Here is a 26514-nt window from a genome sequence, read left to right on the forward strand (position 1 = left end):
TAGCAGAAACTTCCACTCTTATCGTACGCACACACACACGTTTTCTCGTTCTCTCTGTACATTATATAATTTTAGCAATCGTATACGGATTACGAATGCTGCAAAAATCTGCGTTTAGTGCTCCAAATATTTGAAGCTAAGTATCGTATCGATATAACGTACTTTCAATCGTGGCAAGCGGATGTTAAACTTTTATTACTTCTGAAACGTTCGATTAAGGTATGAGCATTAGTGTTAGAAAAAACAAAGATTAATAGTTAATATGTATAATTATGAACTCTCAGGACTACGCTCACATACTTATCGAAATATATTACACTGCCGCTATATAAAAAAAGAAGAACACGCTTATATTTATTGCACGTCCTTAAATTTTTATATACTCCGATGTCAGCATCTCCTACACTCTCAGCTATATCATAATACAGAATAATACATAATAGTTTATATACCAGTGCTTTCTTCGTGTAACTATGTACAGATGCATAAGTTCAACTAGTAGAGTTACAATTTCAGTCGACGGACGGTGTAACGGTCCTTCAGACTCCATGTCTCACGAACTCTCTTTCTTCGCGTGCAATTCTCCTAAAAAAGCAATAGTTAAATCAAATATGTACATATATCATTTCAAATTTGAATAACATATTGGTTGCTTGTAAAGTTTTATCTAATTTTGATTGTCTCTTCATTCAAAATTTATCTTTTTTTAATTAGATATGTATTATTTTGTTTTTAGTACCGTTAATACATTTTTATAATTATTTTGAACAATAAAAAATCCGTTATTGATTGAAACATGAGCTTTTTAAAACTGACAGTAAATGTTTTGGTTATAACTGATACATACATATATTGTGTACCTACTTTCTCTTTGATATCTACGGCAAGCTTGATTCCTTTCTTCCGCATCGAAGTACCATAGAGTGATTGCATATCTGGTTTTGTAAGCTGGCTGAACTTCGTGCGGATTTCTCCTATCAGACCAGAAGAACAATATTCTGTCGAAGAGAGGTTCAATATCCGCCACTTGATCACGCCAGCCTTCTGGGAATATCCTCAAAAGGCCGCCGTTTTCCTGTTGATGCAAAAATAATACAATTTATTATTATATAGTATTATAAGATGAGAAATAATTTGAAATAAAGATTTACAATAAATTTGTAAATTTAAAATGATATATTTCGAGAATTATTCATTTATTAGATTATAGCATGTCTAAACAATTATCTGAAGAATATTTATAAATCCATACAAGGTGATAGCAAAAACTGCGAATATCGAATTATGTTCTTGGTGCAGCAATTTTTTATATTTTAAATGTTTTTATTACAATTTCACCCATCAAAATTGTGGGCATATGCAAGAGTACCATAATAAATAAACAGAATAAAAAATGTACCAAAACAAACTGTAAAAGTTTAATATTAAAAAAAACATAATATTAATATTAAAAGAATTTATAAAATAAGATATAAAAAAAGTTATTAATTTCTCGAAAACAAAAGATCGTGCACTCAAAATCTTTTGGAGCTGTTTTACCATCAGCCTAAAGCATTAAATACACATACGTACAGCTAATTCATTCGAGATTTCGCAGTCTTGCAATTTCCATGTGAGATGTTTTTTGTTTAATACAATTTAATACAAAAGATGTTCATTCTTTAATACATTATTATTGATAATTTATTACCAATCATACTCATTAAGTATTAATGAGTCACTAATATTATTTGTCCTAATATAATATTTCAATAAAAAATAGAAAAAATTAATGATTAAATTTGCAGATGTGAAGATAAAACAATAGCGAAAGTTTAAATAAAATAAACACAAATTCAAGAACATACGTACTTTTACTATTGACACTTATATAAAGATTACTCTTTAAATATAGTAATATTTTGTGTTACTCAGCATGAAATTGTTGTGATATAAATTCTTATTTCGATTATTTAGAATAATTAAATTTAAACTAATTATTTAGAGGTTTACCCTCATCACCGATTTCGACGATTTTTTAATATGTATGTTGTCGGCGGGGAGAGCAGATGATTCCGAACAATTTTTTTCTATATATGTAACTGCTACGCCCTAGCTTCTAAGATATTCGTAAAAAACTGTCATTCTTAGCACATTAAGTCCTGTGCTTATGTACTTGAGACTCATTATTTAAATCTTATCACAGATCTGGCTGTAGGTAGCGTAAAAGATTTGACTCTCTTCACCTTTGAATCTCTTAATCATTTTGTCCCTATATTAAATTTATTACTATTTTACGCAAGCATTGCCGGTCTCCTCACTGCGTCCGGATTGAGAAAAATAACCCAAAACTAAACCTAATACATTGATGATATTTGTGTTTATTTGAGTTATAGCAGGCATTTCGCCCAGCTTCACAGAAATGATCGGAATATCCAAATATTGTAATATTCAAGTTCGCCCAACTCTCGTTCATACATACTAACCATAAACAAAAGATAAGAGTTAGGTTTGAGTTAGGGCATTGTATTCGGCCACCGCAAGGCGACTGACAACCAATACTAACGCATACGCTGCCGTGGACGTATATTTATAGGCAGAATTCACTGTAGTGATATCGACAGTTGTTTTGCAAATATCTCGGAAAGTAGGATCGAGCGACCACTACATGTATAAAAAAAAGTTTCTCAATATCAGGACCTCGACGATATATTTAAAAATCATCAAAATCGGTGATGAGGGTGAATTTCTAAATCAATTACCCCTATTTATTTTTTTTTTTTTTAATTCGTTGATTGATTACAATATGAATTTTCTTAAAAATTAGCTACTTCAATAAAGAAAACTTCTGGGTTCTTTAAGTTCGTTAACTTTTTAATTCCTTCATTAAAGCAAAATTTGAACGCATTTAGAGATACAAAAGTTCCAGACTCAAAGCTTGTTCGGAAAGAGGTCAATTATAAACATGAGGACTTTACACAAATTCATAAGTTTCTCTTTAATGATGTTCTTGTTCGAAAGAAATTATTCACAGTTAAGTATTCATTCACGGTTAAGGGTAACAGGAACAGGCACACGTTGTGAGATGAGACATTCTACAAACGGTGCTTTTATATTTTTCAAGACAGCATATGTTTGACAGCCCCTATTTTCTGTGTAGGTCAACGTAAACATTGCTCAATACGAGATTCTCGTGCATGTGCGAGACGGAAGCGTTACATGGGGCAACTCACGTAGGCCCTGGATGCCCTTCGTGCTCTATTCAACTCTATCGCCTACCCTTTCTCAGAGTGTCCTCACTTTTAAAATTCAAACACGCATGGTCGCACGTGCAAGGTGAAGTAATAAGGAAAGTACATGTGAGAACGAGTGCTAGTCATCATGCTGTTATTGTTATAATTTATTGTAAATTATTATACGATTCTAGTTATTATATGATCATTACAATTTATTATAACACAAGAATAGAAATACTATAGAAACAATATACATACATTAATATAAACAAATCGTTATTTTTTGTACAGTTTGTAATTTGTTACCTTTTTACAACCACTTCTGATTTGGACTTAACGAATTTAACTCTCTCACAAGTGTATCATTCAAATATACTAAATTACAATATCCTGTATATATTGTACATATATTACCATGCGTAATATTATTATTAATATTTATTTCTTGTAAAAAGTTGGAAGTATGTACATGTCTCTTATATGTAATACCAAAAATGCAATGACTCGACGATAAAAAGGATTGCTAACTATTTTCTATAGTGTTCATTTTGTGTTATCTTATTACACCATCAAAAGGTTAAACGAAGCAGAACATTTACTCGAAAATGAGGAGGTTAAATAGTTCATACAGAAAATCACTGAATTTTTTCACTCAAAGAATGTGAATTTTCAGGTAAGCGGATTCAACTAGAGTTCAGTCAATCAGACATCTATTCTAGCACGATACTGCCGCATTTCTTGTATATACATACATCTTTAAAACTTCTATTCTAATGTGAATAAATTATAATAGAAATTTGTATTTTGAATTGACTTCGTAATGTTGTGATTTTCTATCTACTTACTATTTATAACCAAACGAAAATAGATATTTTCGAAAGACTACACAAAATCATTGAAGTAAAGGAAAATCTCATGAAACATCACTCAAAGGGACGACCCTGAAATCTATACCTTACAAAAAATTAGTTTTCAGAAGGCACACATCATTATTGTACTGGCTACTTTGGACTATAAAATTGTTCATGCATTATTTTAGAATTAAAAAAGACAAGAATAGAACAAAAATTTTAAATCTTAATAAAAATCAGTTAGCAATGTAACATAAAATTATATTTGTAAATTACAGATTACAACTTATTGTTGAGTTATAAAAGAAGATGGAGAAACTTGATAGAATTTTCAATATATCTTATCTGTATTTAATTATATATTTATTAGAAATATATTATGAATATTAAGAAATTAGTACAATCAAGCGCAAATAACTATTTTATCTCTTGAAGCCATAGTATAATGATAAAAATGACTAAATATGTATTTCGGTACTAAATTTTCATTTAAGTGATATAAATTTCTTTGCATATTTATTCGTGGCATGTACATAGATCTTACCTTGATATCCCAATCTCGGTTAAGATAGTATATAGCTGTGATACATCTTCCATCTCGATTGGGGTTATCCACATGTTTCACGTAATGTGAACCGTGACCAGGATAACAAGCCACCATCGCCTGAAAAATAATGCATCGCATCATCTTAATCGAAAAAACGAAACTGTTCTTGCGAACTGGCTTATATGCATTCGCAAGCTGACTAATCGTTAGGAATGTAGATTTGAGTATGTCGTGAAATTTGTAATAACAGCTCGTTGATTTTTTAAACAGAAAGAGATAGGTCATTCTATAATGACAACCGTTTTAACTTAAACATAAATCAAATTCAATCAACTATTTATAAACAGCGTTTTTAAATTAAAAACGTCAAAATGACGAAGATAAGTGGTCTCAGAGATGTAATAAAACAAATGTCAGATATCGTAATTAATAATCTTACATTATCAGAAGTTAAATAGGCGCGTAACATATTTATGGAAGACCAATATATCTAAGGTATTTGTTTCTACCGCATTATAAGTATGTGTATTTTTCCAAAGTTCTTATATCATTGTTGATTTTAAATCATTTTATAAAAAATTAATTTATTAGATTTTTATTACAGATTGTAGATCGTAATAGGTAGTGATGCACCTTGTATAGGTAGTGCATTTTTTAAATATAAGAATGATAACAATTATTAAATTGAATTATCAATTCAAGCGTAATCAATATTAAAAGTCTAGAACTGAAACTTCTAACGCAATTTTCTACTCACTTCGTCATTTTGTTTTAGTCCTACATATGTATATTCAGAAAATTATTCAATTAATAATCGATAAAATTTAAAAATTATATAATTTTGTTTATGTTTTCATATTGCGTACCAAGTTATATGTATACATATAACCATCGGAAAGTGTTTTCATATTATACTTGAAGAATTTTAATCAATCGATTAAATGGACATCAGTGATAACGCCCTGGAAATATCATCGAAGTGAAATTACAATACTATAATATCTCTAATCAGCTTTTATACTTACTTTTCGCGAAAGTAGTTTCAATTGGATTTTTTATTAGCGAAAACTTAAAAACCATTTTCCGACAGTATATATCGACTCTTTGACAATTCTTAATGAACTGGGAATGAATTACATTTTACGGAAATTCGATTACTCGTTAAACAAATTTTTCATGACTTCTAAACTTATTACAGATTATACTTCTCAATGTATATTGATTATTTTTATTATTGTTATAATTTGTTATTTAATAAGAAATATTTTTAAGTTAACGCACATATCGCCAAATTTTATTATCTAATCAAATATAGTTCAATAAATTAGTGTAAAATTATAAAAATTAATTAATATAGAACGATTATCAACGATAATTAATTATTATTACATACGGCGAGTTTAAAACATTTAAGCGATGATTGTATCTGCTTCTGTTTTCCAAAAATATAAATATGTATATAACCTAAAATTTATGGCGTGTATGCACCTGAATGAATAGTACCTAGAATGCTATATGCAGCAAGCCATAGCGAATGCAATCTCAAGCAGGTTTTCAGCTTCTCGTGAAGTGCATCACGTAATGGAAGGCACCAGTACATTTTCTATTCCAATTCCTTTGTTTTCAATGACGGAGTTACGTGAGGTTACAACGACAGGTCATTTTCAACACATAAGTCACGTTGTCACTTCGTTCTTTATATTAGTAAAAGTTTTTAAATAAGTAGAAATTTCTGGTAAATCTTACAGTGCTTTATTTTAAATCCTTTTTGTGCCAGCTTTGATTTATTTATCAGTTTTCAAATTACTTTTGTATTATAGTTTGGCTTCGTGAGAAATTCTGGAAACGAGTGTTGATAATATGTATGTAGGGTATATGTATTTACCAAACTCTTATTATTTCATATTTTATAGCGACTTAAGTTTTTTGAATGAACAGAGACTGAAAACACACAAAACTTTAGTACATATCTATAGGATTAGTTTACTAGAAGAATGACAACTGAGAAAAGTAAATTTTTCAAGAAATCAATTCTACAATTTTTTTGGGAGAAGATTGTTAATTACTCAACTATTAGCAAAGAGAAAAATATTTTTTTCTACAATTTTGGTAATCTTTGGACTTTGAGAGCCCCAAATAAAATATTGTTTGTATGTATTCCGTATTATTAAAAAAAGTAATTTTACTGGATAATTAGTACATTTCTTAGTAAATAGGTCATTTTTAAAGTTAATTTTTGCAAACATTTCGAAATTTATGATTCTTGAGATGCGTAAGTTTCCTATACAGTAAATACAAAAGTAAATACAGAACATCTCACAACTCTGATGAGAAATTTTTATCACTAAATAAAGAATTCTGAATAAACATTAAATGACTCATCATCATCACAAAAGTAGATAACAAATAATTAACAAGAAATAACAGACTATTTATTTCTTTTATTATTCTTATATTAATTTATACTCACTTGAGTTACAATCAAGGCTAGATATAATGGAATGAGTAATTTGAAAAAAGAAACAAGGGATCTTGAATCCTAGTCCCACTTACAAAAAAAAGGAAAAATCAAAAGAAGTTTTAAAAGTTCGTGTAAATAGTAAACTGTTGAATACTCAATGAAGTCAATGATCTGAATAATTACTCAGCGGAATAGCATAAGACAATAGACTTAGTATCAAGTCAAAATAAAATGGTAAATCACAAGTCGAATGCGATATTACTTATTATTCTCTCTATGCAAATTCATATCTAATGAGGATTTAGCTAATATCTTTGCAACACATGTACTCAAAGTACCTATAGTTTGGCGTGTAATCTTTTATAGAAGAAAATATACGCCATTTGCACAGAAATTTGCATAATTCTCGAAAATAAAAGTTTGTAGTATATATCAGAAAATAGAGTTTGTTACAATTAATTAAAGTTACCATATTAACTTTTAGTATCTCTTTATTAGCTTTTTCGATGAAATTATTACTCATCATATAAAGTATATGTAAACAAAAAAATAAACCAATCAAAAGCCTTTCATTCCAAGATTTGATGCTTGTCTCCTGTTAACATCATATTTCGATATTGGGATAGTTATTTAAAAAACTATATTTTTGAACTTTCAAAATTTTAAATCTTATATGATCAAAAACGTTTATTCTTCAGATGTCCCTTCGCAAAATTTTATTTTTTGTCCTTAAGAAGGAAAGTAATTGAAAATATGAAATTTCACAAGTGTATGCTAAATCCCAAGAGGGTGAACCAACAGATTTCAGAATTACGTTACTCAATGCCATATCTCACTAACTACTCCTGTGCTGTAACGTAAGATTTACGTCAATAAGAATTTTAGAAGATCTTCACGAGTGACATATTCTTTGATTTTTCGTTCGAACTTTTCGCATCACTAAGATCCTTTTTATATGTAGTTTTTAGATATATATTGTTAAATATTTCATAAATATATTTTTTCACGCTGTTTCTCAAACATATAAGGCGTGAGCCACAAATTTATTTTCCATCGATAGCAGGCGATTCAATACATGCCTCTGATATATTAAAAGTTCACACCATATCTGTCACTGCTTCACATAGATCGTGATTACTCCAAATGAAGTTTTCGAAAAATTATTATCCAGAATAGGTTTTCAGACTTTTTCAATCTTTCAATACGAAACCAATGAATCGAAATATCTTCTATATTAGTATTTCTTTTCCTCCAAAATTTACACTTCATTATTCATTCCTTTATTCACTCGAAACTCGTAGACTTACATAAAAAAACAAGTGTATTAACAAATGCGTCGTCTAATCTCAAAACCTCATTATATATTTAACTTAAAAACACATCCATTATAAAACACATAAAACGATCATAAAAGTTATGAATGATAATCACTGGACCGTGGATTTTTATGCATTTATCAAAAATTTAAGGATACAAAAACGCACAGAATGTATATAATGTGAAAAGAAATATAAAATATCTAAAGCATAGTGTCCGCTAAAATATTTTGCAAATTGCTTAGATACTTACCATTTCTTTAATTGCGTTCATAAGAATATGAATTTATATAAATATCCATAACCTGGTAATCCTATTTATATCTACACAAATGAAACAATCAATGATTTTAGAGTTACAAGAGCAGATATTTATGGAGTATTTTAAAGGTTTCAGTAAACGTAAAGTAAATGTTGGTCTAGCTAGACGTATCAATGAAACGTTAAATAGCAGAGCAGTCAAAGGTCCCTGACAATGAGAGCGCACATATGCCCGAGAAGGGCTGAGATAGTCAGTTACACAGTTTCTTCAGAGGTAGGGCGTATATACATATAAATACTGATCACAATTTAGCCTTGACCTAAATAGACCACTAACCTCGATGTCCTTGGCACTACATTCGGCGGCGTGTATGTTATCACGTAATCCACGAAATATGTTATACGATCGTTTTTTATGTTTACGTTTTGAAATCAAAAACGCCAATGTATAAGGGTGCGTCATTGTCATCCGCGTAAGAAATGCATGGGATGTGTCTTTGTCGTTACCAATTCTCAAAATCGAGATATATAGTATGTTTTTCTTACTTAACGTTTAATGTCGCTTCAACTACAAAATGAGAAAAGTGTGCGAAAATTTGACGAATCAGCATATTGTGCTCCATATGAATACATTTTGTTGTTTATATCATATTAGGAGGTTGATTAATTTACTCTCTTTTATGAATTTCAAGAGATCATAAACTTTTTCTCAGAAGTAAATATTATTCGCTACTGTTAATTCAATATTGTGGTAAAAATTTGCTTTTGAATTCTATAGTTGCATTTAATCAAATAAATTCGTTAAACGAATGACGTAAATCTTATTCTGACAATTGGTCACGAATAGTAAACAAAAACAAAAAAAAAAGAAAAGAAATAGTTAAATAAAACCATTTACAAACTTTCATATTATGTATAACAATGAATTTTCTTCAAAACACTGACTTCTTCAAGGTCTCTGCCGAATTATCGAAAAATGCGCATTCTAATTCAAGTAAATAGACACTCGATACGCATTCTCTAATAGTGATCCAGAATGACAAATACCTTTCACCATGCCAAGTTATAAACGATACAAACGAAACAGCTATTCGATAACAAAGAACAACTTCCAGACACATATATGGTTCAATCGGAAATATTTTTTCTTCAAAACGATCGCATTTTACCACGTTCAATATTGATATCCATATCGATAGTATTCAATAACTATTGTGCACCATCGAATCACCTTGAGAGGCGAACAATTGATACTGAGCTCGTCGCCGTGCACATCGTTTTGTTTTAAACGTTAGAGACAGCAGAAAAACATTCGTGTAATCAATTAACTATTATCTTTCTTAATTTCCGTCGCGCCATTCGACGACAGAAATTGCTGAAACATATTAAATACGAAACATTCTTTTCTAACATGAATCATAATCGTATAAATTGACTTAAATTGACAATAACCTGCGATTATGCGATTTACAAGACGTATACAGTATTAAAGAGCGCGTACACCTTGTTTGAAATCTTTTTTCCTCTCGTTCCTCCCAGTGACCTCGTTATCTGTAGACTGATACGATATATTATAGATAGACTGCAACATCGAGACAAAACGTTCGATATCGTACACTTTACGTGCAGCTGGTCACGTTCCTTAGATAAATAACACAACCTGCCAAAAGTACGCCATCGCGATAATAACGTAAGAATCGTTGCGATAAATTACGAACAGCAGCGTCAAAAATATGTGAATTCTTGACGTGAATACGCGATAGAGTCGTCTGATATGAATGCTGCGCACAGTGAAATTTGTTTTATCGTGTTTATTAAACCGAAAGTCAAACGTCTGTGTGCGATCTTTGTCCCTTTGTTTGGTACAAGTTTGAAGAGAGACTGAGAAGATGGTACATACCTTTGAATAAGAAAGAGAAAAATAGAAAGGAGGGCAGAAAATGATACATACTTTCGTGTGGCTGTTTGTGGAAGAATCTGTCAAATTTCAATTAATCCTTCATACTCTGTGCAGCATTCGACATTTTATTCTAAATGGTCTATGATTAGTAAGTTACAACTTAAAAAAATGCATAATTTAGACAGGTATATTTTCACATTTTTGTAACCAACAGTGACTATACATTTTACTATTTTTAAATATAAGAAGTGGAAAACGTCAAACCAAATATTACATACATAACATAACATTTGACCGTAAAGAGTTGAAAAATCTACTTTTTCCTTGAACTTTTAAATATTTCTTCATATTTTTTATGAATGTTTAATTTTTTATAATATTCCGTATAAGTAAAACGTAAAATAAACATCGGTGAATTTTCTTAGGTTTAAGGTTTAAGATTTAAGATTTAAGTTGTCTACTCAAGTGCAATCCTATTGTTAAATTTAAAAACTACCTGTATAGATGAAGTAATAAATAATAATAATATCTATGGGTGATTTTTTCGACACGTTTTTGAAATTTTTCTACGTTTCGAATGTTGATTGTATGTTAAATGTTTTACTATTCCTGCTGTTAGACTTTAGCTCATTAATCTTTCTTCGTTTGTTTTTTATATCCGTTGTTTTCCTAACAAAAGTTTAATTTAATAGAGGAGAAAGTAATAAAAAATTGTTTTGCGTGTTTGATGGATAATTATATATGCTACTTGTTTTGTAATTTATGATTGATGATCGTACTTGCGACTGAACGATTTTAACGAAACATATGATTAAACTCGAATTGTTATCAGAATTGCAACCACTCAGCCACTTATGCGCAATGCAATATGCAATATCAATTACATTCAAATATTTTTAATAAATCTCGTAATATTTTCTTCAATAAGAGCAATTTATATCGAAAAATCCCAGTATTTCTCGCTTTGTGTACAAAAGATGACAGAAACATCAAAATAAAAAATATATTTCTGGGTATTCTGCTTAAATACTTTCAAATACAATCAAACTTTAAGATAGACGATCACATGCAAACGATTAACAAAATTCTGATAATTCTTACCGTGTATATAAATGATGTACAATTTAGTAAATACATATATTGAAAATATGCATTATCATATTCTGATTAAATTTCTGAACGTACCTAAGTATGTAAAAAACGGAGAAAAGGTCACAACACAAATTGCGGAAGAATGAATGACCGATCAATGCTTAAATAAATCTGCAGAAGTGGTATTATGAATGACGTAGTTTATATTTCTCATAAATTACGCATTGGCTATTGAAAATTCTTTTTTTGACATTCGATTAGTTTTTAACGCAATATTTTTAAAATTAAATTAAATTATAATTATTATATTTAATTTATATTTAATTATATTAAAAATTAGAACTGAGAAATATTTTATAAGATTAATACGAATATCAACCGTCAACTTCTTAAATATCATTTGCTCGAAAATAAGCTGAAGATGAAGGTTATTTTTTAATCACTATTTCTTCACGAATATAAATTCGAAATGCAACAAATATAACATACCGTTTAAAAAATAAATAACAGTGTCGTACCAAGTGCGACGTTTACGTTATTCATAGTTCAACAGTTTGTATAATACAACTGGTTTAAGTGGACGGTTCACGTTAACACCTTTGTACAATATAATTACTCACTGAATTATATTAAATTTCGAATTTCTAATCATACATGATACGCATGTTTTTATCGCAAAAAATAAATTAATTAGCGAAAAATATACTGAAAATTTTACTAAAGCTACTATGTGAAAGATATTTTTTAACAACCTTAAATTTCACAGCCGTTTTTAGACATCATGAATATTAAATAAGGCTTTGGACTAGAAGCGACAATTCACTGAAAGAAGCAAAGCCACGTCCTCTTCTCTTTCTATCCTAAATTTTATCCTAAATTCTATCTAAATTCGTATTATTTTCGATATACAGCAACTATGCCACAATCGGATTTTTAGCATTTGAACAACGTCCAAAAATTATTTCAAACCTCATTTCATTGAAACGAATACTCGTTGTAATGTGACAACCAAATCTTCACAACTATAGTTACAATGCAACTAATCAGCAACAATCGAGGCAACAAACCGAAAAGGAATGGAAAAACATCCGTATATTATTCATTTAAATGAAACAGGTATTACGTTTCAGGGGAAAAACCACTTTACTAATGTTATTGCACGTGTTTCATAGAACCGAAAGGAAAACATACGACGTTTGTTACACTTCGAATACGGAAAATATTTCTGCAGTATGAGTATGAGTCACCGATTAGAATCATACAATTTTTCTATATTATTGACTATATTCATAATACATTCTGCTTTTAAGTAGATACATAATTACATAGACAACTGTAAAAATTCTTTATCAAAGGTAACTTTGTAGGCGATACAATGTTTGCCGCGCACGAAGCAACTTAGTGGCGTGAACGTGAACGCGGATTGTAAATTTTTTGTTGTTAGGTTGGCGTAATTGAGTTACTGTTGATTGTTCGACAGTCGTTGGACACCCTTCAGGAAAACGTATATGGTATTGATCTATTTTGATCTTAATAAACATATCCTTACATTCCAAGTTTTAAACAATCATTTAAGTTTTAAGTAACACCTTTCCCTAAGCTATAATACCATTTAAGTATGGTTGCTGTAAAAGAATTTTTCGTAAGAAAGATTTGAACATACATCGCACATTGAACAAGGAAATATTGTTATCTATGCTCAATTTACTTCATATTTCTCTCTCTCTCTCTCTCTCTCTCTCTCTCTCTCTCTCTCTCTCTCTCTCTCTCTCTCTCTCTCTCTCTCTCCCTCCCTCTCTCTGTATTTGTATATGCGCATGTCATAAATTATAAAAATTTTCATGCGCTTCAACATACTAGATTTTACCAGATTATAATATTTCCTGTTGCTACATTGCCATAAAGTTTTCATTTATTACCTTTCCTGGTAATTGAAATTCTCTTTCGACGAAACATGTAAAATTTTGTTATATTTTTCTATATGTCTAGTGCAAGTTTGGGATATATACTGATGAAAATGAAAATATGACAAAGTCAGAAATGTAAATGTTAAAAATTTCAAAATGATAAACGATAATGGCCAAAAATAAGGAATTTCATAATAATCTGGTAAAGAGAAGTGACTTTTATTTTGTATTAATCTAGAAAATATAAGATATGAAAAAATGTTAATATAAGAAAGGAACAAAGTTTAATTTAGAGAGTAGATTTAAAGAATCATATTGATCATTAAAATTATTAATTAACATTGCTAATAATCTATAGCTGAAACTTGTTGAATAAATATACATTTAAGACCATCGATTTTGCGGAACATCGGTCTTGAAAAAATCGTCTAAAAGATCCTATGATCATGTACCATGAAAATGAAACTAAGAAATTTCAAGTCGTTTATTATATATTTGCATATATTTGTGTTTTATATTTTTTAAATATTCATATAGTAACGCGAAAATCTCTACTTATCGCGAAACAGATAATTAAATTTTGAAATGTAAAGGGAATATCGCGAGCCGTAAAGCATTGTAACGCGGCTATTATAATTATAAATAACACGGAAGATATGTCATACCGATCAGAAAGTCAACAAACACCGGTAAATACCCTCGTGGAAACGACACGACTCTAGGGAGACGAATGAAATCGTTTTCAGACATGATTGGCACGCTCTCTACCGTCTAACTATATGCGCAAATGCATACATAGTTTGTATGTATGTACATTTATACCTCGTTGATTTTTTCACCTTCACGAAGGTTAAAGAGCGAGATGCAACCAGCCGGTTGTAAGGATTTAATCGAAAGTGAACGACCTAACGCGAATATATTAGTCACTATCGATGAAAGAACTATGTATTAAAGAATGCATAATTTAAATATTACCTTTAAAAAAAACAGGATAATTTGTCATATTTCTTTATATTTAATAATATTTAGTATTTCAGTTTCATATAATGGATTTCACATTTATGCAAGATTATTCTTTCTAGCTTATGAAATTATTTAGTCACGGAATTAATTACCTGTCAAGTCACTTTGTGTACAATAGTCAATTACTCCAAAAATAAAGCATAAAATATAGGATTTTAACTTCTATTAAATATACTTATTTACCAAAAAAATAAGCAATGAATATAGATATCTAACATATTGCACGCTGTTTTAAAAATTATTATTTTTATTTTTTATGTTTATTGGTAATTACTAATTAATTTGTAATTATTTTCATAAATGTTCTTCACACATTGTAAAACCGGAAGTTCGCTCGAACCTGATAGGGAAGTGCTAAATAAATGTTCTTTGCATTAGGATGAATTCGCGTTAAATAATGCAATATTTCAAAATATTGTCAGTAACTCAGCACTATTTTTGAATATTTGTAAATAAAGTCGTATTGATCCAAAATATCGTTACGCAATGTCGAGTAATTTTAACAATACACAATTATCTAACGACGAAATTCCCCTTAAGATGAAGTACCTAGCTTTCTCATTATGCAGATACGATACTGATAGCACTCTTCTAGTCTAGATAGATAGCAATCTTCTATCTACAACCTAGAATACATAAAAAATGTGATTTTACGTTGAATCAATGAATTTCAATATTATATCATCATTTATCGTCAGTAAGTTACGATTCAACTTCAACATGAAGAAGTGAATATGTTTTAAAAACACATTTAACCATTGCCGCAATTATTTTTCTCTTTGTACTTCACTCGACGTGCAAAGGAAAAATTATAATAATTAGGTAGTAGTTCTCATATTTATACAATACTTGCGAAATGTTCAATTCCAAAGTCTTCGAGTACTATCAGAAAATGCAAAAAAAAGTTAAAGAAGAACGGTATCCAAAAACGAAGGTCAGCTTAATTAAATGGGAGATTTGGTGCGAGACAGCAAAAGAATTCGAATTGTATCGAATATTTTCTTGCGAACTATAAATGGAAGCAGCAACAGAACGGAGCAATATGTTTGGTTTAAAAATATGTATTCGCCTGTTTCTTCGATTTCTGAAGAGACAAAGCTTTGTTTAGTTTAAAAGGAGAATCAATTACGATAGTAAGATTGAAAACTTTTTTTTCAGATTTTTACAATTAGTTGCAAGAATTTTAGGATCACATTCACTTTTCCTCTTTACTTCTATTCTTTATCGTTCCTGTTTTATGTATTTTAATACAAATGTATATTTGCATTGCATCACAATAACATTTAATATCAAAAATACATTGAGTTCCATAACATGTACCTTCAAACAATGTTAGGAAATATTACTATATATAGTAATAAATAATAGTGATAAAATAATTTAGAACAGTGATACTCATAACATTATGTAGAATATCTGCACATCACGGAAAATCAATGAAGAGAAATGAGATCCGCTGTCATATATTGAGAAAACAATGGCAAATATCGTCGATATTCGTGGTAATATCTAAGAAGTTATTCAAGAGTATATAAAAAGTTATTCAGCTCGATAAATTTATTTCAAAACGCGTTACAACATTAGTTTATTAAATCACATAATTTTAAAGAAAAAGTGAGTCGAGATAACCTTAAAATCTTTATATCCAACACCACCAATCACACAAAAATTCAATTCTGTCATTCTGTTTCCTGTATGGAACCAAAAAAGTTCAGATGAACAATTTTGTACTCGTTGTCTGGAAAATAATCAAATGTACACGAACATATGAACCAAATGTAGTATATATCATACGAATAAAGCATTTACTTGAGAAAACTACACTTCTAAGTCGCAACTGATCATTGATACTGTTACTTAGGTCGGTCTACAAACACCTCGTATCGTTCCACTCATTTGCTCGCGGTTTAGATTCTGCTTACGGCCTTACGGGAGATAGGATGCGTAATCGAGAAAAACGCATACACACTATCTACTTTCTGGCATAAGAGACGAAAGAGAGTCAGTGAAAGACAGGGAGAAAGAGATAACTGCATAATTGTATGAACGAGTCAGCCGTACGGCGTACGTGACCGACTGCACTTCGTGGTTTGCTACTCTCGTTTCGGTTCTCTGTTTAGCGCACGAGCTACCCGAAAGATCACTGCAATTTCGGGATCCTGACCTTCTCTGCCTACCGTCGCTTCCTCCCTCTCCTTTTTGGCTGCTAAAGAAATTAAACCGATGCTTCAAGGGACGTAAAAGATTTGCTTTTTCACTGCTTTGATACATAGAATGAACGCGCGTCCCTCCGTTACTAATATCGTTCATTAGACTTTTATAGCAAATCAGAAAATGTGAATTGGTTTGCATCTCAGTGATTAATTCGATCGTTACGGCTATCGTGCAAAACAACAGATCATTTCTTCTGGCCAGTGTTACAAATATTTCCGCATTTGCATTGTTTTCACGATATTCAAGAAACTACTTTTTCATTGTTTTGTATAATTCTCGTTCTCCGTAATGATATACATACATAGATTGGAACTTAGTCTGATAGTTGCTTAAAATTAATAACATTTTCAATCTACTGTTATCTAACAATTTAAATATGTAAATATTGTAACAAATTTAATTTCTTAAATGCTATTTTTTACACGTATAAGTAATATTGTACAATTTTTATGATAATAAATAAAATATATAACTGTTTAACAAAAACCATAAATTATAACAATTATATAGAAGATTACAATATTGGAATAAAACATGAGCAGTTTGTATAAACATATTAAACTACCAAAATATTCAATTGTTGAAAATATATGTATGTGATTGTGTATTGTATTCATAAAAAAGAAAACAGTTTTATTGCCAAAGTTTATTTCAAATTATAATAGCTATTCAATTATGCGTTCGATGAATTAATATTTTACGCATAATCAAACATTAAACAAATATATTATATTAAATGAGTAAAAGAAAAATTTTCCTTACAATAACATTTTCAATGCTTCTGAAATTGATTTAGAAATAAAAAGAAATACTCTATCAAAACTATAGAAATATAGTGAACTTAATAATGTATATAGACTTACAAGAATGTGTTTGTATATTTATAAGATTATTAATAGGCATTATTATATCAATTAATGGAATATTAATACATATCTTATTAATTATTAATATATATTTTGAAATGCTTACTTATGATTCAAATAGTACAAACATAAACTTTGACAAAGTAAGGATATTCAACACAAGACATAAATTAAAGATTGAAATAAATATAAGACTAATGTATACTTTTGTCATATGTAATGATAACAAAACTATATGATATATAAAATAAGGGACTATTCTTATGCTTACCTTCGTTCTTCCATTAATCGTGTAGTTTCCCATTTTCCCATTGTTGCACATTTTATTTGCCCTCATAATGACAGCATCAACTTGAGATATGAGCATTCCAATGTTTTGACATTGTTTTTCTTTTCCGTCAAGCCACGTTATTTGATCACCACGAATTGTCTTTAAGTCATTTGCACCTGCTTTATTAGAAACCAATTGTCCATCCTTAAATAACCCAGCACTGTACATATTTAAAACTTCATTTAACACTGCAAGACCTTTTTCAGTTCCTAGAAAATTGTCTACCACACACATACCATATTCATCCATGTCTCTAATCACATTTCTGCTTATATCATCTATTAATTCTTCAAGATTATTTTTATTTTTATGGAGGAAAGGTGGTAAAAGTTCTTCTTCACGAGTTAAACGAACCTCTGGAAAGTTCTTCATACCGTTATGATGTTGTGTAGGCATATCTAATTCATGGTCCTGTAGGTTATCTAGGATTCTTGAACCTTCTAGAGCAGGATTCAACAATTCTGTTCTAGCACCTAAGATCGTGTCTTCAGAACTTCCTTCATATGTTATGGGAGAAGTCCATCCATCCACTCTGTTAGTACAAGTACCTTTTGTCTTAGTGTTATTGGATTTCCTCTTGGAATTTCGACTATCCTTATGATTTGATTGTCCTTTTATCTTTTCTATCTGTTTGTTGGTTCCTGTAAACAACAAAATCATGCAACAATTATTAATTAAAATAAATGAAACAAAGAAGTTGTATTTATTTTACAAAAAATCATACATATTTTATAGTATATAATACATTATTAGCTAGTAAAAGATTACACAACTGTACAATTCTAACGTGAAATAGTTTTATAAAAAGGCACGTGGGAACAAGATCAAGTTTCACGTACCGCCAAGATGTTTCCCGTTATTATGCACTTCTGGAACAGCGTTCAAACCTCGCGTTCTTTCTAACACCGACTTCTCGCTTAGGTTAGAAACCACTGGTGTAGTTAAATTCTGGCAGTTTCTTAAAGAGGATTCCTTTTTAGCGGATTTCAAAGTGGAATTTTGACTAGTAGCCGAAACGGTATTTGATACGATCGATTCCACAGAATGAGTCGCACAAAATTCTTTGTGACGTTTCCAATCCCGCCTCTGGTGTTCTTTGGTGCAATAAAATACGGCTTTGCACCGTGAACACCTTAGGAGCTTGTCAGTTCTGTTACAGATAACACAGCCTACCGTTGTACCAATTTGAACATCACCGCCGGGTGTCTGCGCACGACTGACTATCGGTCCAGACATGTTTCGTCGTTTATTTAGCGGCCACGAGTGCCGACGACATTTCTCCAACGAGGGAAGTCACACACGCACTCAATCTGCGTATAGTACTAGTGCGCTATCGAGACTCTGCAGTGCTTATACCACTTATAGTACGTACGAATCGTCGTTGGTTTACATACTACATATATGTATGTTATCGGATCCGCAAAAGAGCTATTGGTGAAACGACGATCGAAACACGGATGCTTCAATGTTCTTTAGTTCTTGCGTTCTTACTACGTGTTATGTGGTCCTATATACATACTTATACTCTGCAATCGAGTCTCTTCTTTGAAAATTCATTTAAAAGTCAGATATACGAGTATATATTTACTATTTTGACTGTTCATTGTCCTTAAGAGGGCGCTACTTTATGCTCATGTTTTTGCGATCAAGAATATAAATTCATTACATTTTGCAATTTACGGACACGATCTTTGACTTTAATTATGCATCTAGTTTTAAGCCGTTCTTATATCATGTTATGAGTAATACATACGTAAATATTTTAAAGAACAAAAGTTTGTTATTCAGTACAAAAAGGGATCTGTATTAAATGTAAATGAGTAATAAATACGTTGTTGTTCATGTAATTTTAGCTAAGCACGAATTACAAAGAAATGAATACATCAAAATTTGATACATAAATGTACATAGTGGGATTATTGTAATATTATATAAACTCAATATATAATATATATATACAAAATGTAAGAAAATGTTTTACAAATAACAAATCTCTGTAGATATTTATTTATTATAAAAAAAATCATGTCGTGACTGAGTAGTGTTCCTTATATTTTGATTTTTAAAATACATAGCATTAAATGTATGAGATTTTATTTCCTTTACAAAAAAAGCAGTTGTTTCCATAGTTACGATATTCCTCTTGTATCATAACATTATATACTATACACACATTACGTGTAACATAGTGAGGTCATTAAAATTTTATTGTATAGACAATTCAATGTTTTGTGAATAGAAAAATTATCCTAAAAAGATGACTACTTTTATACCAAATGTGCATATTAAAGATGGAGAATACACAAAAGCTATTTATTCAATGGTACAATTCACCTACATGTCAGAAATTCTATTACTTCTTTAGTCAGTGTTTAAAGTTTAGAGATTACTTAACTATTTAAAAATTTGTTCCTTTAATTACAAGTATACAGTTTAATATTTTAATAGCATATACGTATTAAAGTCAAATGATAAATTTTAAGAGCGATTTTTTTAAATATCGAAGAAGTACAGTACGGAAATTAATTTTTCAGATTAAAGAACAACGATATTCAGAAACAATAAAAGTTTTGATTATTCTTCTAGATTTGTACCCCATTGTATGTATAACTACATTGAAATATCAATTTCTTTATCAATATCAATGTTCTGTGCTAATAACTTATTTTACAGTCTAGGCCTTGTTTGTCTCTCCTTGCTCACTGTTATTTTTATACACAAGATTTCATAGCTTCTGCACAATGTTATGAAAAGTTAATTCAATTATGTCCTAATGAAAGTATATATAAGTTGTATCATGCTCAATCTTTACACCAAGCATGTATGTATCAAGAGGCTTGGACAATATGTTCCAACATTAATCAAAGCAATTTGGAATTTAAAGTAAAGAAACTACAGGCAGCAATAAAATATGGACAAGAAGACGTTGTTGCTGCAAAGAATCTTGTAGATCAATGTCCAATGGATGATGTTGATACAGAAATTAATTTAGGATGTCTTCTATATAAGGTACAAAAAGTACCAAAGGAAAAGAAGTAAAATTTCTGTTTACGTAATAATGTATACTACTTTCTTGTTTAGGAGGAACAGTATGAACAAGCTTTAAAAAAATTTGTAAATGCATTGCAAATTGTAGGTTTCAAGCCTCATTTATCATACAATGTGGCACTTTGTTATTTTAAATTAAAAGAATATGCTGCATCATTAAAACATATCGGTAACATTTATATTGTTATAAATCATTAGGTTCATAAGCAAATATTTAAAATATAATATTTTATATTAACACATATTATGCATGTGATAGCTGATATTATAGAACAAGGAATAAGGGAACATCCAGAATTAGGAGTGGGTATGACAACAGAAGGTATAGAAGTACGCAGTGTTGGAAATACATTAACACTTCATGAAACAGCTTTAACAGAAGCATTTAACTTGAAAGCAGCCATAGAATATCAATTACAAAATTGTAATCATCTCATATTTTAATTTAATTTTTTAAGTTTAAGTTTCCATAGTATATTTAATATTCCATGCTCTTTATTTACTGCTTTTAGATGAATCAGCAAAAGAAGCATTAACAGATATGCCTCCTAGATCTGAGGAAGAACTTGATGCTGTCACTTTGCATAATCAGGCTTTAATAAATATGGATACAAAGCCAAGTGAGGGATTTGAGAAACTTCAGTTTTTACTACAACAAAATCCATTTCCACCTGAAACTTTTGCAAACTTATTATTGTTATATTGCAAATACCAATATTATGATCTAGCAGCAGATGTTCTTGCTGAAAATGTACACTTGACCTATAAATATTTAACATCAGTAAGTATGATTTTTATTATTATATTGTTAGATACACTGTAAAATAGATATTTCAAGAGAAATATTTTAATAATTTAAAAATATACAAAATCAGCATGAAAATTAAATTTACATTCTAGTTTTTATGCTTTCATTCACTAGCATATTTAGTTTTTGAATATTTACACTTTTTAGTACGTTTTCCTGAACTTTCTGAATGCTTTCGTTTATGAGCTTTCACATCATGACTAGAAGAACTATCGCTAGAATTTTTATCACTACAAGAACTCTCATGTTTCTTCTTTTTCTTCTTTCGGTCTTTAGAATATTTCTTCTTTTTCTTTTTAATTACATCTTTTTCATCAGAATCACTATCAAGTGCATCATGTTTGATTTTTTTTGCTTTCTTTTTCCTTTTTAATTTCTTTTGTTTATGTCTTGTGTCTTTTTTACTTATATCACTTTGTATTTGTATAACGTCTTGTTTTTCTTCAATTTCTGGGATCAATTCATACCTTTTTCCATCAGGACTCATAAAACAGTCTTTAGATAAATGACCAGCAGTTCCACATTTCATACATGTAGTGTTAAGGATTGCTTCTAAGTGTATAGTTCTACGATCATGTTTTTCTATAGGTCTTTTCTTTTGCACATCTCTTTGTAACTGTATTCCATTTGGATCTAAATCTGTACCATTTCCTTGATTTACATGCTTCATAGATAGTCCTATTTTGCCATCATCTCCAATATAAATAACTTTACACCATATACGTTCTCCTTTTTGCAAAACTTCTCCGACATTATTGATATGAGCAGAGCTTACCTAATAAAATTATGAAAACATATAAAATTACAAAAATACAAACTAATTGTATTGTAGAATATAAATAAGTTAATTGATTACGAATATATTTTCCTAATACTTGTGATTTGTGTATCAATCCCTGGAAGGAACAACCTGGAATTCTGATAAAAGCTCCATAATTTTGTACAGATGCAACTTCTCCAATAAATATTTGATTTAATTTGCACCTAGTCATTTCTGTAAACGTATTTAGGCAAGAAGCAACAACAACAGATAAATATCAGTCAAACTTGATGCAAAGGTTAGGTTTACTCATACTCATAATGCTAAATGCAGGACTGTAGCAAGAAAATGAATTATAGAATGCAGAGAATGATAAATGAAAATGTTATTAGTATATTCTTGTATTCAATACAAATTTATGAAAATTAAAAATAATATGAAAATTTTTATTATAATTATAATAATATTTGTTTCTCAGTATTTATATGATTTTCTGGATGCATTAATCACACAACAAACTTCACCAGAAGAAGCATATCGCAAATTTGACGATCTCGGTAACAAACATATGGAAATATTGCGGAAAGCAACAAAAAGAGTTCAGGAAGCACGATTAAATCATGACGATAGCGCTGTTAAAAAAGCTGTTAATGATTACGAGGAAGCTTTGGAAAGATATGTTCCAGTTTTAATGGCACAGGCTAAAATTTACTGGGAACTTGGAAATTATACGCAAGTCGAAAAAATTTTTAGGAAAAGCGTCGAATTTTGCAATGAACATGATATATGGAAATTAAATGTAGCTCACACCCTTTTTATGCAAGAAAATAAGTTTAAGGAAGCAACGGGATTTTATGAGCCAATTGTTAGAAAAAGATATGATAATGTTAGTTGTTTCATCCTTAGCTTTTTATAGTGCGATCTATACATATATGTATGTTAATATGGAAATTATTAAATATTATAAAACTTTTAGATTTTAGATGTGAGCGCTATAGTACTCGCTAATTTATGTGTAAGTTATATCATGACATCCCAAAATGCGGAAGCGGAAGGATTAATGAAAAAGATAGAAAAAGAAGAGCAAGTTGTTTCACGAGAGGATCAAGATAAAAAATTATTTCATTTATGTATTGTGAATTTGGTAATCGGAACTTTATATTGTTCTAAAGGAAATTACGAATTCGGTATATCTAGGGTAATGAAAAGTTTGGAACCTTACAATAAAAAGTTAGGAACAGATACTTGGTTTTACGCGAAGAGGTGTTTTCTGTCCCTTTTAGAACAGTTGGCTAAACAATTAGTAGTTTTAAAAGACACTATACTCCAGGAGTGTATACAATTTTTAGAACACTGTGAAGGTATGTATTTTCGATTTTTATATATTTAACAATATTTTCGTACAATTGTTGAAATATTATTATTTTTCTTTCTAGTTTACGGAAGGGACGTGGTAACAGTAGTAGAAGAGCCTTTTGATATGCATGATATGTTTTCTATTACTCCAAATGGAAAGCAAACGGTTGTTTATGAAGCGCGATATTTGAAAGCCCTATTTTTGAAATTGCAGATGTCTTAAATATATATATATATATATATATATATATATATATATATATTTATTTATTTATATTTATATATGTATAATATGTGAACTTATATGTAAACTTATAAAATATTGAAATATTATATCAAAATGTATATAGAAATATATTAATTACAAATTACGACATCTAAATGTGTACTACTCATTATCTAGAAACAAATTTTAATTGTTATATATTCGTTTTTAATTTATGAATGTGAAATCTTGAAAATGCATTGAGAATTTGAAAATGATTTTTCATGTTTTCATTTTCAAGTTACATACTTGACGATTTACTGCGTACGTCAGTCTAGTGAAAATGGTGGTCGACATGGAGTTACAGGAAGCTAAGGATTACGTTCTTCAGCTTATGAAAGACAAAGATAAAATTGAATCGGATTTGAAGGCTTTAAAAGAAATCTTAGATATTGTATGTACATATATTGATATATTTTAAATTTGCACAGAATATCTGTTTAATGATGTTATTGAAAATAAACATAATATAGTTTATAATAGAATGATCTGTCAAATTTTCGAGGAAATGACCGAATATTTATACATGTGTGTGAATTGTAGAATCATGTTGGCATGGATGATCCTCTGGTGGACTGCGAGGGATATCCACGAAATGACATTGATGTTTACCAAGTGAGACATGTGAGACATAAGATAATATGTGCGTCTAATTACTACGCAATTTTCTCGCATGAGATTCTACTAACTTGGACTTATTAGTACATTATTAAGTGATTAGGTCTCAGAAATGATCATAAAACATTGATGAAGAAAATAGAAGAAGGTTTGCATAAACTGCATGCCCTAGCAGGAGATCAAGCAGAAAATTCTCTTGTAACTACAACTATTGTTCAAGATAATGCACAATTGGATCCTTTCTTGAAAGTGAATTTAGTATCCCCAGGTTCTCCAGCAGAAATAGCGGTAAAAAATTTATTTTAGATTTCCATAATGTTTCTAAACTCATGAAACTGTGATTTACAAATGTTAAATTATATAGGGAATCCAAGTTGATGATCTCATCTTAGAATTTGGTTCTATTGATTGTCGGAATTTTAAATCGTTAAAAGATATTGGAACTTTGGTACAAAATAGCAGATATAAGACAGTAAATATAAAAATCAAACGTGGATCTAATATTGTAGCCCTGACTTTAATTCCACGTCCTTGGATTGGTAATGGTCTTTTGGGTTGCAATGTAATACCTATAGAGTCAGTTGAAAGATAAAGCTTTGTGAGAGAAATTTTTATTTATATGTTGGCTTTGTGTGTATATTAGTCAATAAAAGAATATTTATAAATTATTGCGTTTATAATTATTGCATTCATAGTATATTTTTTCTGTGCAATGACTTTGGAGTTGGCATTAAATAAATGTTAGAGGTATAATCCTAAGATGTTGGATAGTTAGAGACCTTGAAATTAAGTACATATAATCTGTCAATATGAATTTTTACTTTAGTATTTAAAGTGAGTTGCTATAAAGTCAAGCAGATTCGAGGAAGCATCAGTAGATACTGAAAAACAGTAGCATGATGCATTTCTCATTGATTGTAAGTTATAATTTGTATTATTACTGTATATTAACTTATTTATTAACATTTCTTCTGTATAGGCAACATTCAGCTTAATTCTTTGTTGATATCAAGTGTTAAGTCAAACTAATACTTCTGAGTATTCTGATCAATGTCTATGGTTGCCTGTTTATACTTTATACCCATTCTATAATTCTGAAATATTGCTCGAAGTGTGGAGGGGGACAAAAGTGTACATATTTCTGCCAATATAGTAACTATAACTCCACGTGAACAAGAACAGACAGTAATGCTCTTTGATGATGTTCAACGTAGTGGTACAAACATAAAAACACAAGATAATTTATCTTATTTTTTAAATCAAACAAAAACTATAAACAAAGAACAATTACTAGTAAACAGACCACAGTTTTATAATTATGTAAATATTAATCATTACTTCTTAAAATCTACTACGATATTGAAATACATATTTTATGAGCAATAATATGAAAGCTATTCATATGATTATGATATGATGATTCATATGATGCTCATAAGATATATATTTCAATATTACAGAGAAATAGATACAAAGATACAAGTCTTCAAAACAAATAATAAGATATTGTTTGGATTTCAACTGGATTTTATGATTTGGAAAGATATATGTATTAATGAATCAAAGCGATTTTAGATATTAGTATTTATGTATGTTATATTGTTAATAATAGAAAATAATTTTGCTTGCAGAAAATTGTATTAATGTTAATATTAGGAGATTTGATTGAACATGA

General features: G+C 29.6%; 4 protein-coding genes and 1 long non-coding RNA gene across 7 annotated transcripts; 2 read left to right on the top strand and 3 right to left on the bottom strand.

The window, feature by feature from the left end:
* Window positions 1-250: 250 nt before the first annotated feature.
* Hph (HIF prolyl hydroxylase) lies at window positions 251-19646 on the bottom strand. Its single transcript, XM_069125243.1, has 5 exons — window positions 18824-19646; window positions 17925-18625; window positions 4611-4730; window positions 865-1075; window positions 251-585 (listed from the first exon to the last, which is right to left on the bottom strand). The coding sequence occupies exons 1-5, from the start codon at window positions 19218-19220 to the stop codon at window positions 554-556; spliced, it is 1461 nt and encodes a 486-aa protein (XP_068981344.1). The 5' UTR covers window positions 19221-19646; the 3' UTR covers window positions 251-553.
* On the bottom strand, window positions 14546-17363 carry LOC138186175 (uncharacterized). The gene is made up of 2 exons (XR_011174825.1): window positions 16383-17363; window positions 14546-16311 (listed from the first exon to the last, which is right to left on the bottom strand). It is a non-coding gene; the product is annotated as an uncharacterized LOC138186175 (long non-coding RNA).
* Window positions 19647-20171: 525 nt separating the features above from the next.
* On the top strand, window positions 20172-24179 carry Ttc30 (tetratricopeptide repeat domain 30). The gene is made up of 9 exons (XM_069125225.1): window positions 20172-20307; window positions 20519-20584; window positions 20658-20993; window positions 21066-21201; window positions 21292-21456; window positions 21545-21813; window positions 23079-23486; window positions 23577-23961; window positions 24037-24179. The coding sequence occupies exons 1-9, from the start codon at window positions 20242-20244 to the stop codon at window positions 24177-24179; spliced, it is 1974 nt and encodes a 657-aa protein (XP_068981326.1). The 5' UTR covers window positions 20172-20241.
* LOC138185905 (zinc finger CCHC domain-containing protein 17) lies at window positions 21834-23896 on the bottom strand. Of its 3 annotated transcripts, XM_069125248.1 has the most exons (3): window positions 23823-23896; window positions 22716-22834; window positions 21839-22615 (listed from the first exon to the last, which is right to left on the bottom strand). In XM_069125248.1, the coding sequence occupies exons 2-3, from the start codon at window positions 22830-22832 to the stop codon at window positions 21944-21946; spliced, it is 789 nt and encodes a 262-aa protein (XP_068981349.1). In that variant the 5' UTR covers window positions 22833-22834; window positions 23823-23896; the 3' UTR covers window positions 21839-21943. The 3 variants fall into 3 exon arrangements, with proteins under 3 accessions (XP_068981350.1, XP_068981349.1, XP_068981348.1); XM_069125249.1 differs by lacking the exon at window positions 23823-23896 and having other exon boundaries at window positions 21834-22615; window positions 22751-22816; XM_069125247.1 differs by lacking the exon at window positions 23823-23896 and having other exon boundaries at window positions 22716-23092.
* A 281-nt stretch (window positions 24180-24460) lies between the features above and the next one.
* On the top strand, window positions 24461-25507 carry LOC138185906 (26S proteasome non-ATPase regulatory subunit 9). Its single transcript, XM_069125250.1, has 4 exons — window positions 24461-24615; window positions 24765-24864; window positions 24943-25127; window positions 25204-25507. The coding sequence occupies exons 1-4, from the start codon at window positions 24505-24507 to the stop codon at window positions 25429-25431; spliced, it is 624 nt and encodes a 207-aa protein (XP_068981351.1). The 5' UTR covers window positions 24461-24504; the 3' UTR covers window positions 25432-25507.
* Window positions 25508-26514: the final 1007 nt, after the last annotated feature.

This window comes from Bombus flavifrons, chromosome 13 (genome assembly GCF_040668555.2).
Source record: "Bombus flavifrons isolate JBK064 chromosome 13, iyBomFlav1_principal, whole genome shotgun sequence".
Classification (NCBI taxonomy): Eukaryota; Metazoa; Arthropoda; class Insecta; order Hymenoptera; family Apidae; genus Bombus; species Bombus flavifrons.

Coding starts and splice junctions, on each gene's coding strand:
- LOC138185906 (XM_069125250.1), top strand. CDS start 24,505: ATGGTGGTCGACATGGAGTTACAGGAAGCTAAGGATTACGTTCTTCAG. Junction 24,616..24,764: donor TAAAAGAAATCTTAGATATT/GTATGTACATAT, acceptor TGTGAATTGTAG/AATCATGTTGGCATGGATGA. Junction 24,865..24,942: donor TGTGAGACATAAGATAATAT/GTGCGTCTAATT, acceptor TTAAGTGATTAG/GTCTCAGAAATGATCATAAA.
- Ttc30 (XM_069125225.1), top strand. CDS start 20,242: ATGACTACTTTTATACCAAATGTGCATATTAAAGATGGAGAATACACA. Junction 21,457..21,544: donor AGAATATCAATTACAAAATT/GTAATCATCTCA, acceptor TACTGCTTTTAG/ATGAATCAGCAAAAGAAGCA. Junction 23,487..23,576: donor TTAGAAAAAGATATGATAAT/GTTAGTTGTTTC, acceptor TAAAACTTTTAG/ATTTTAGATGTGAGCGCTAT.
- Hph (XM_069125243.1), bottom strand. CDS start 19,220: ATGTCTGGACCGATAGTCAGTCGTGCGCAGACACCCGGCGGTGATGTT. Junction 4,731..17,924: donor CGATTAATGGAAGAACGAAG/GTAAGCATAAGA, acceptor ATTATTTTTCAG/GCGATGGTGGCTTGTTATCC. Junction 1,076..4,610: donor ACCGAGATTGGGATATCAAG/GTAAGATCTATG, acceptor TTGCATCAACAG/GAAAACGGCGGCCTTTTGAG.
- LOC138185905 (XM_069125248.1), bottom strand. CDS start 22,832: ATGACTAGGTGCAAATTAAATCAAATATTTATTGGAGAAGTTGCATCT. Junction 22,616..22,715: donor GATTGATACACAAATCACAA/GTATTAGGAAAA, acceptor TAATTTTATTAG/GTAAGCTCTGCTCATATCAA.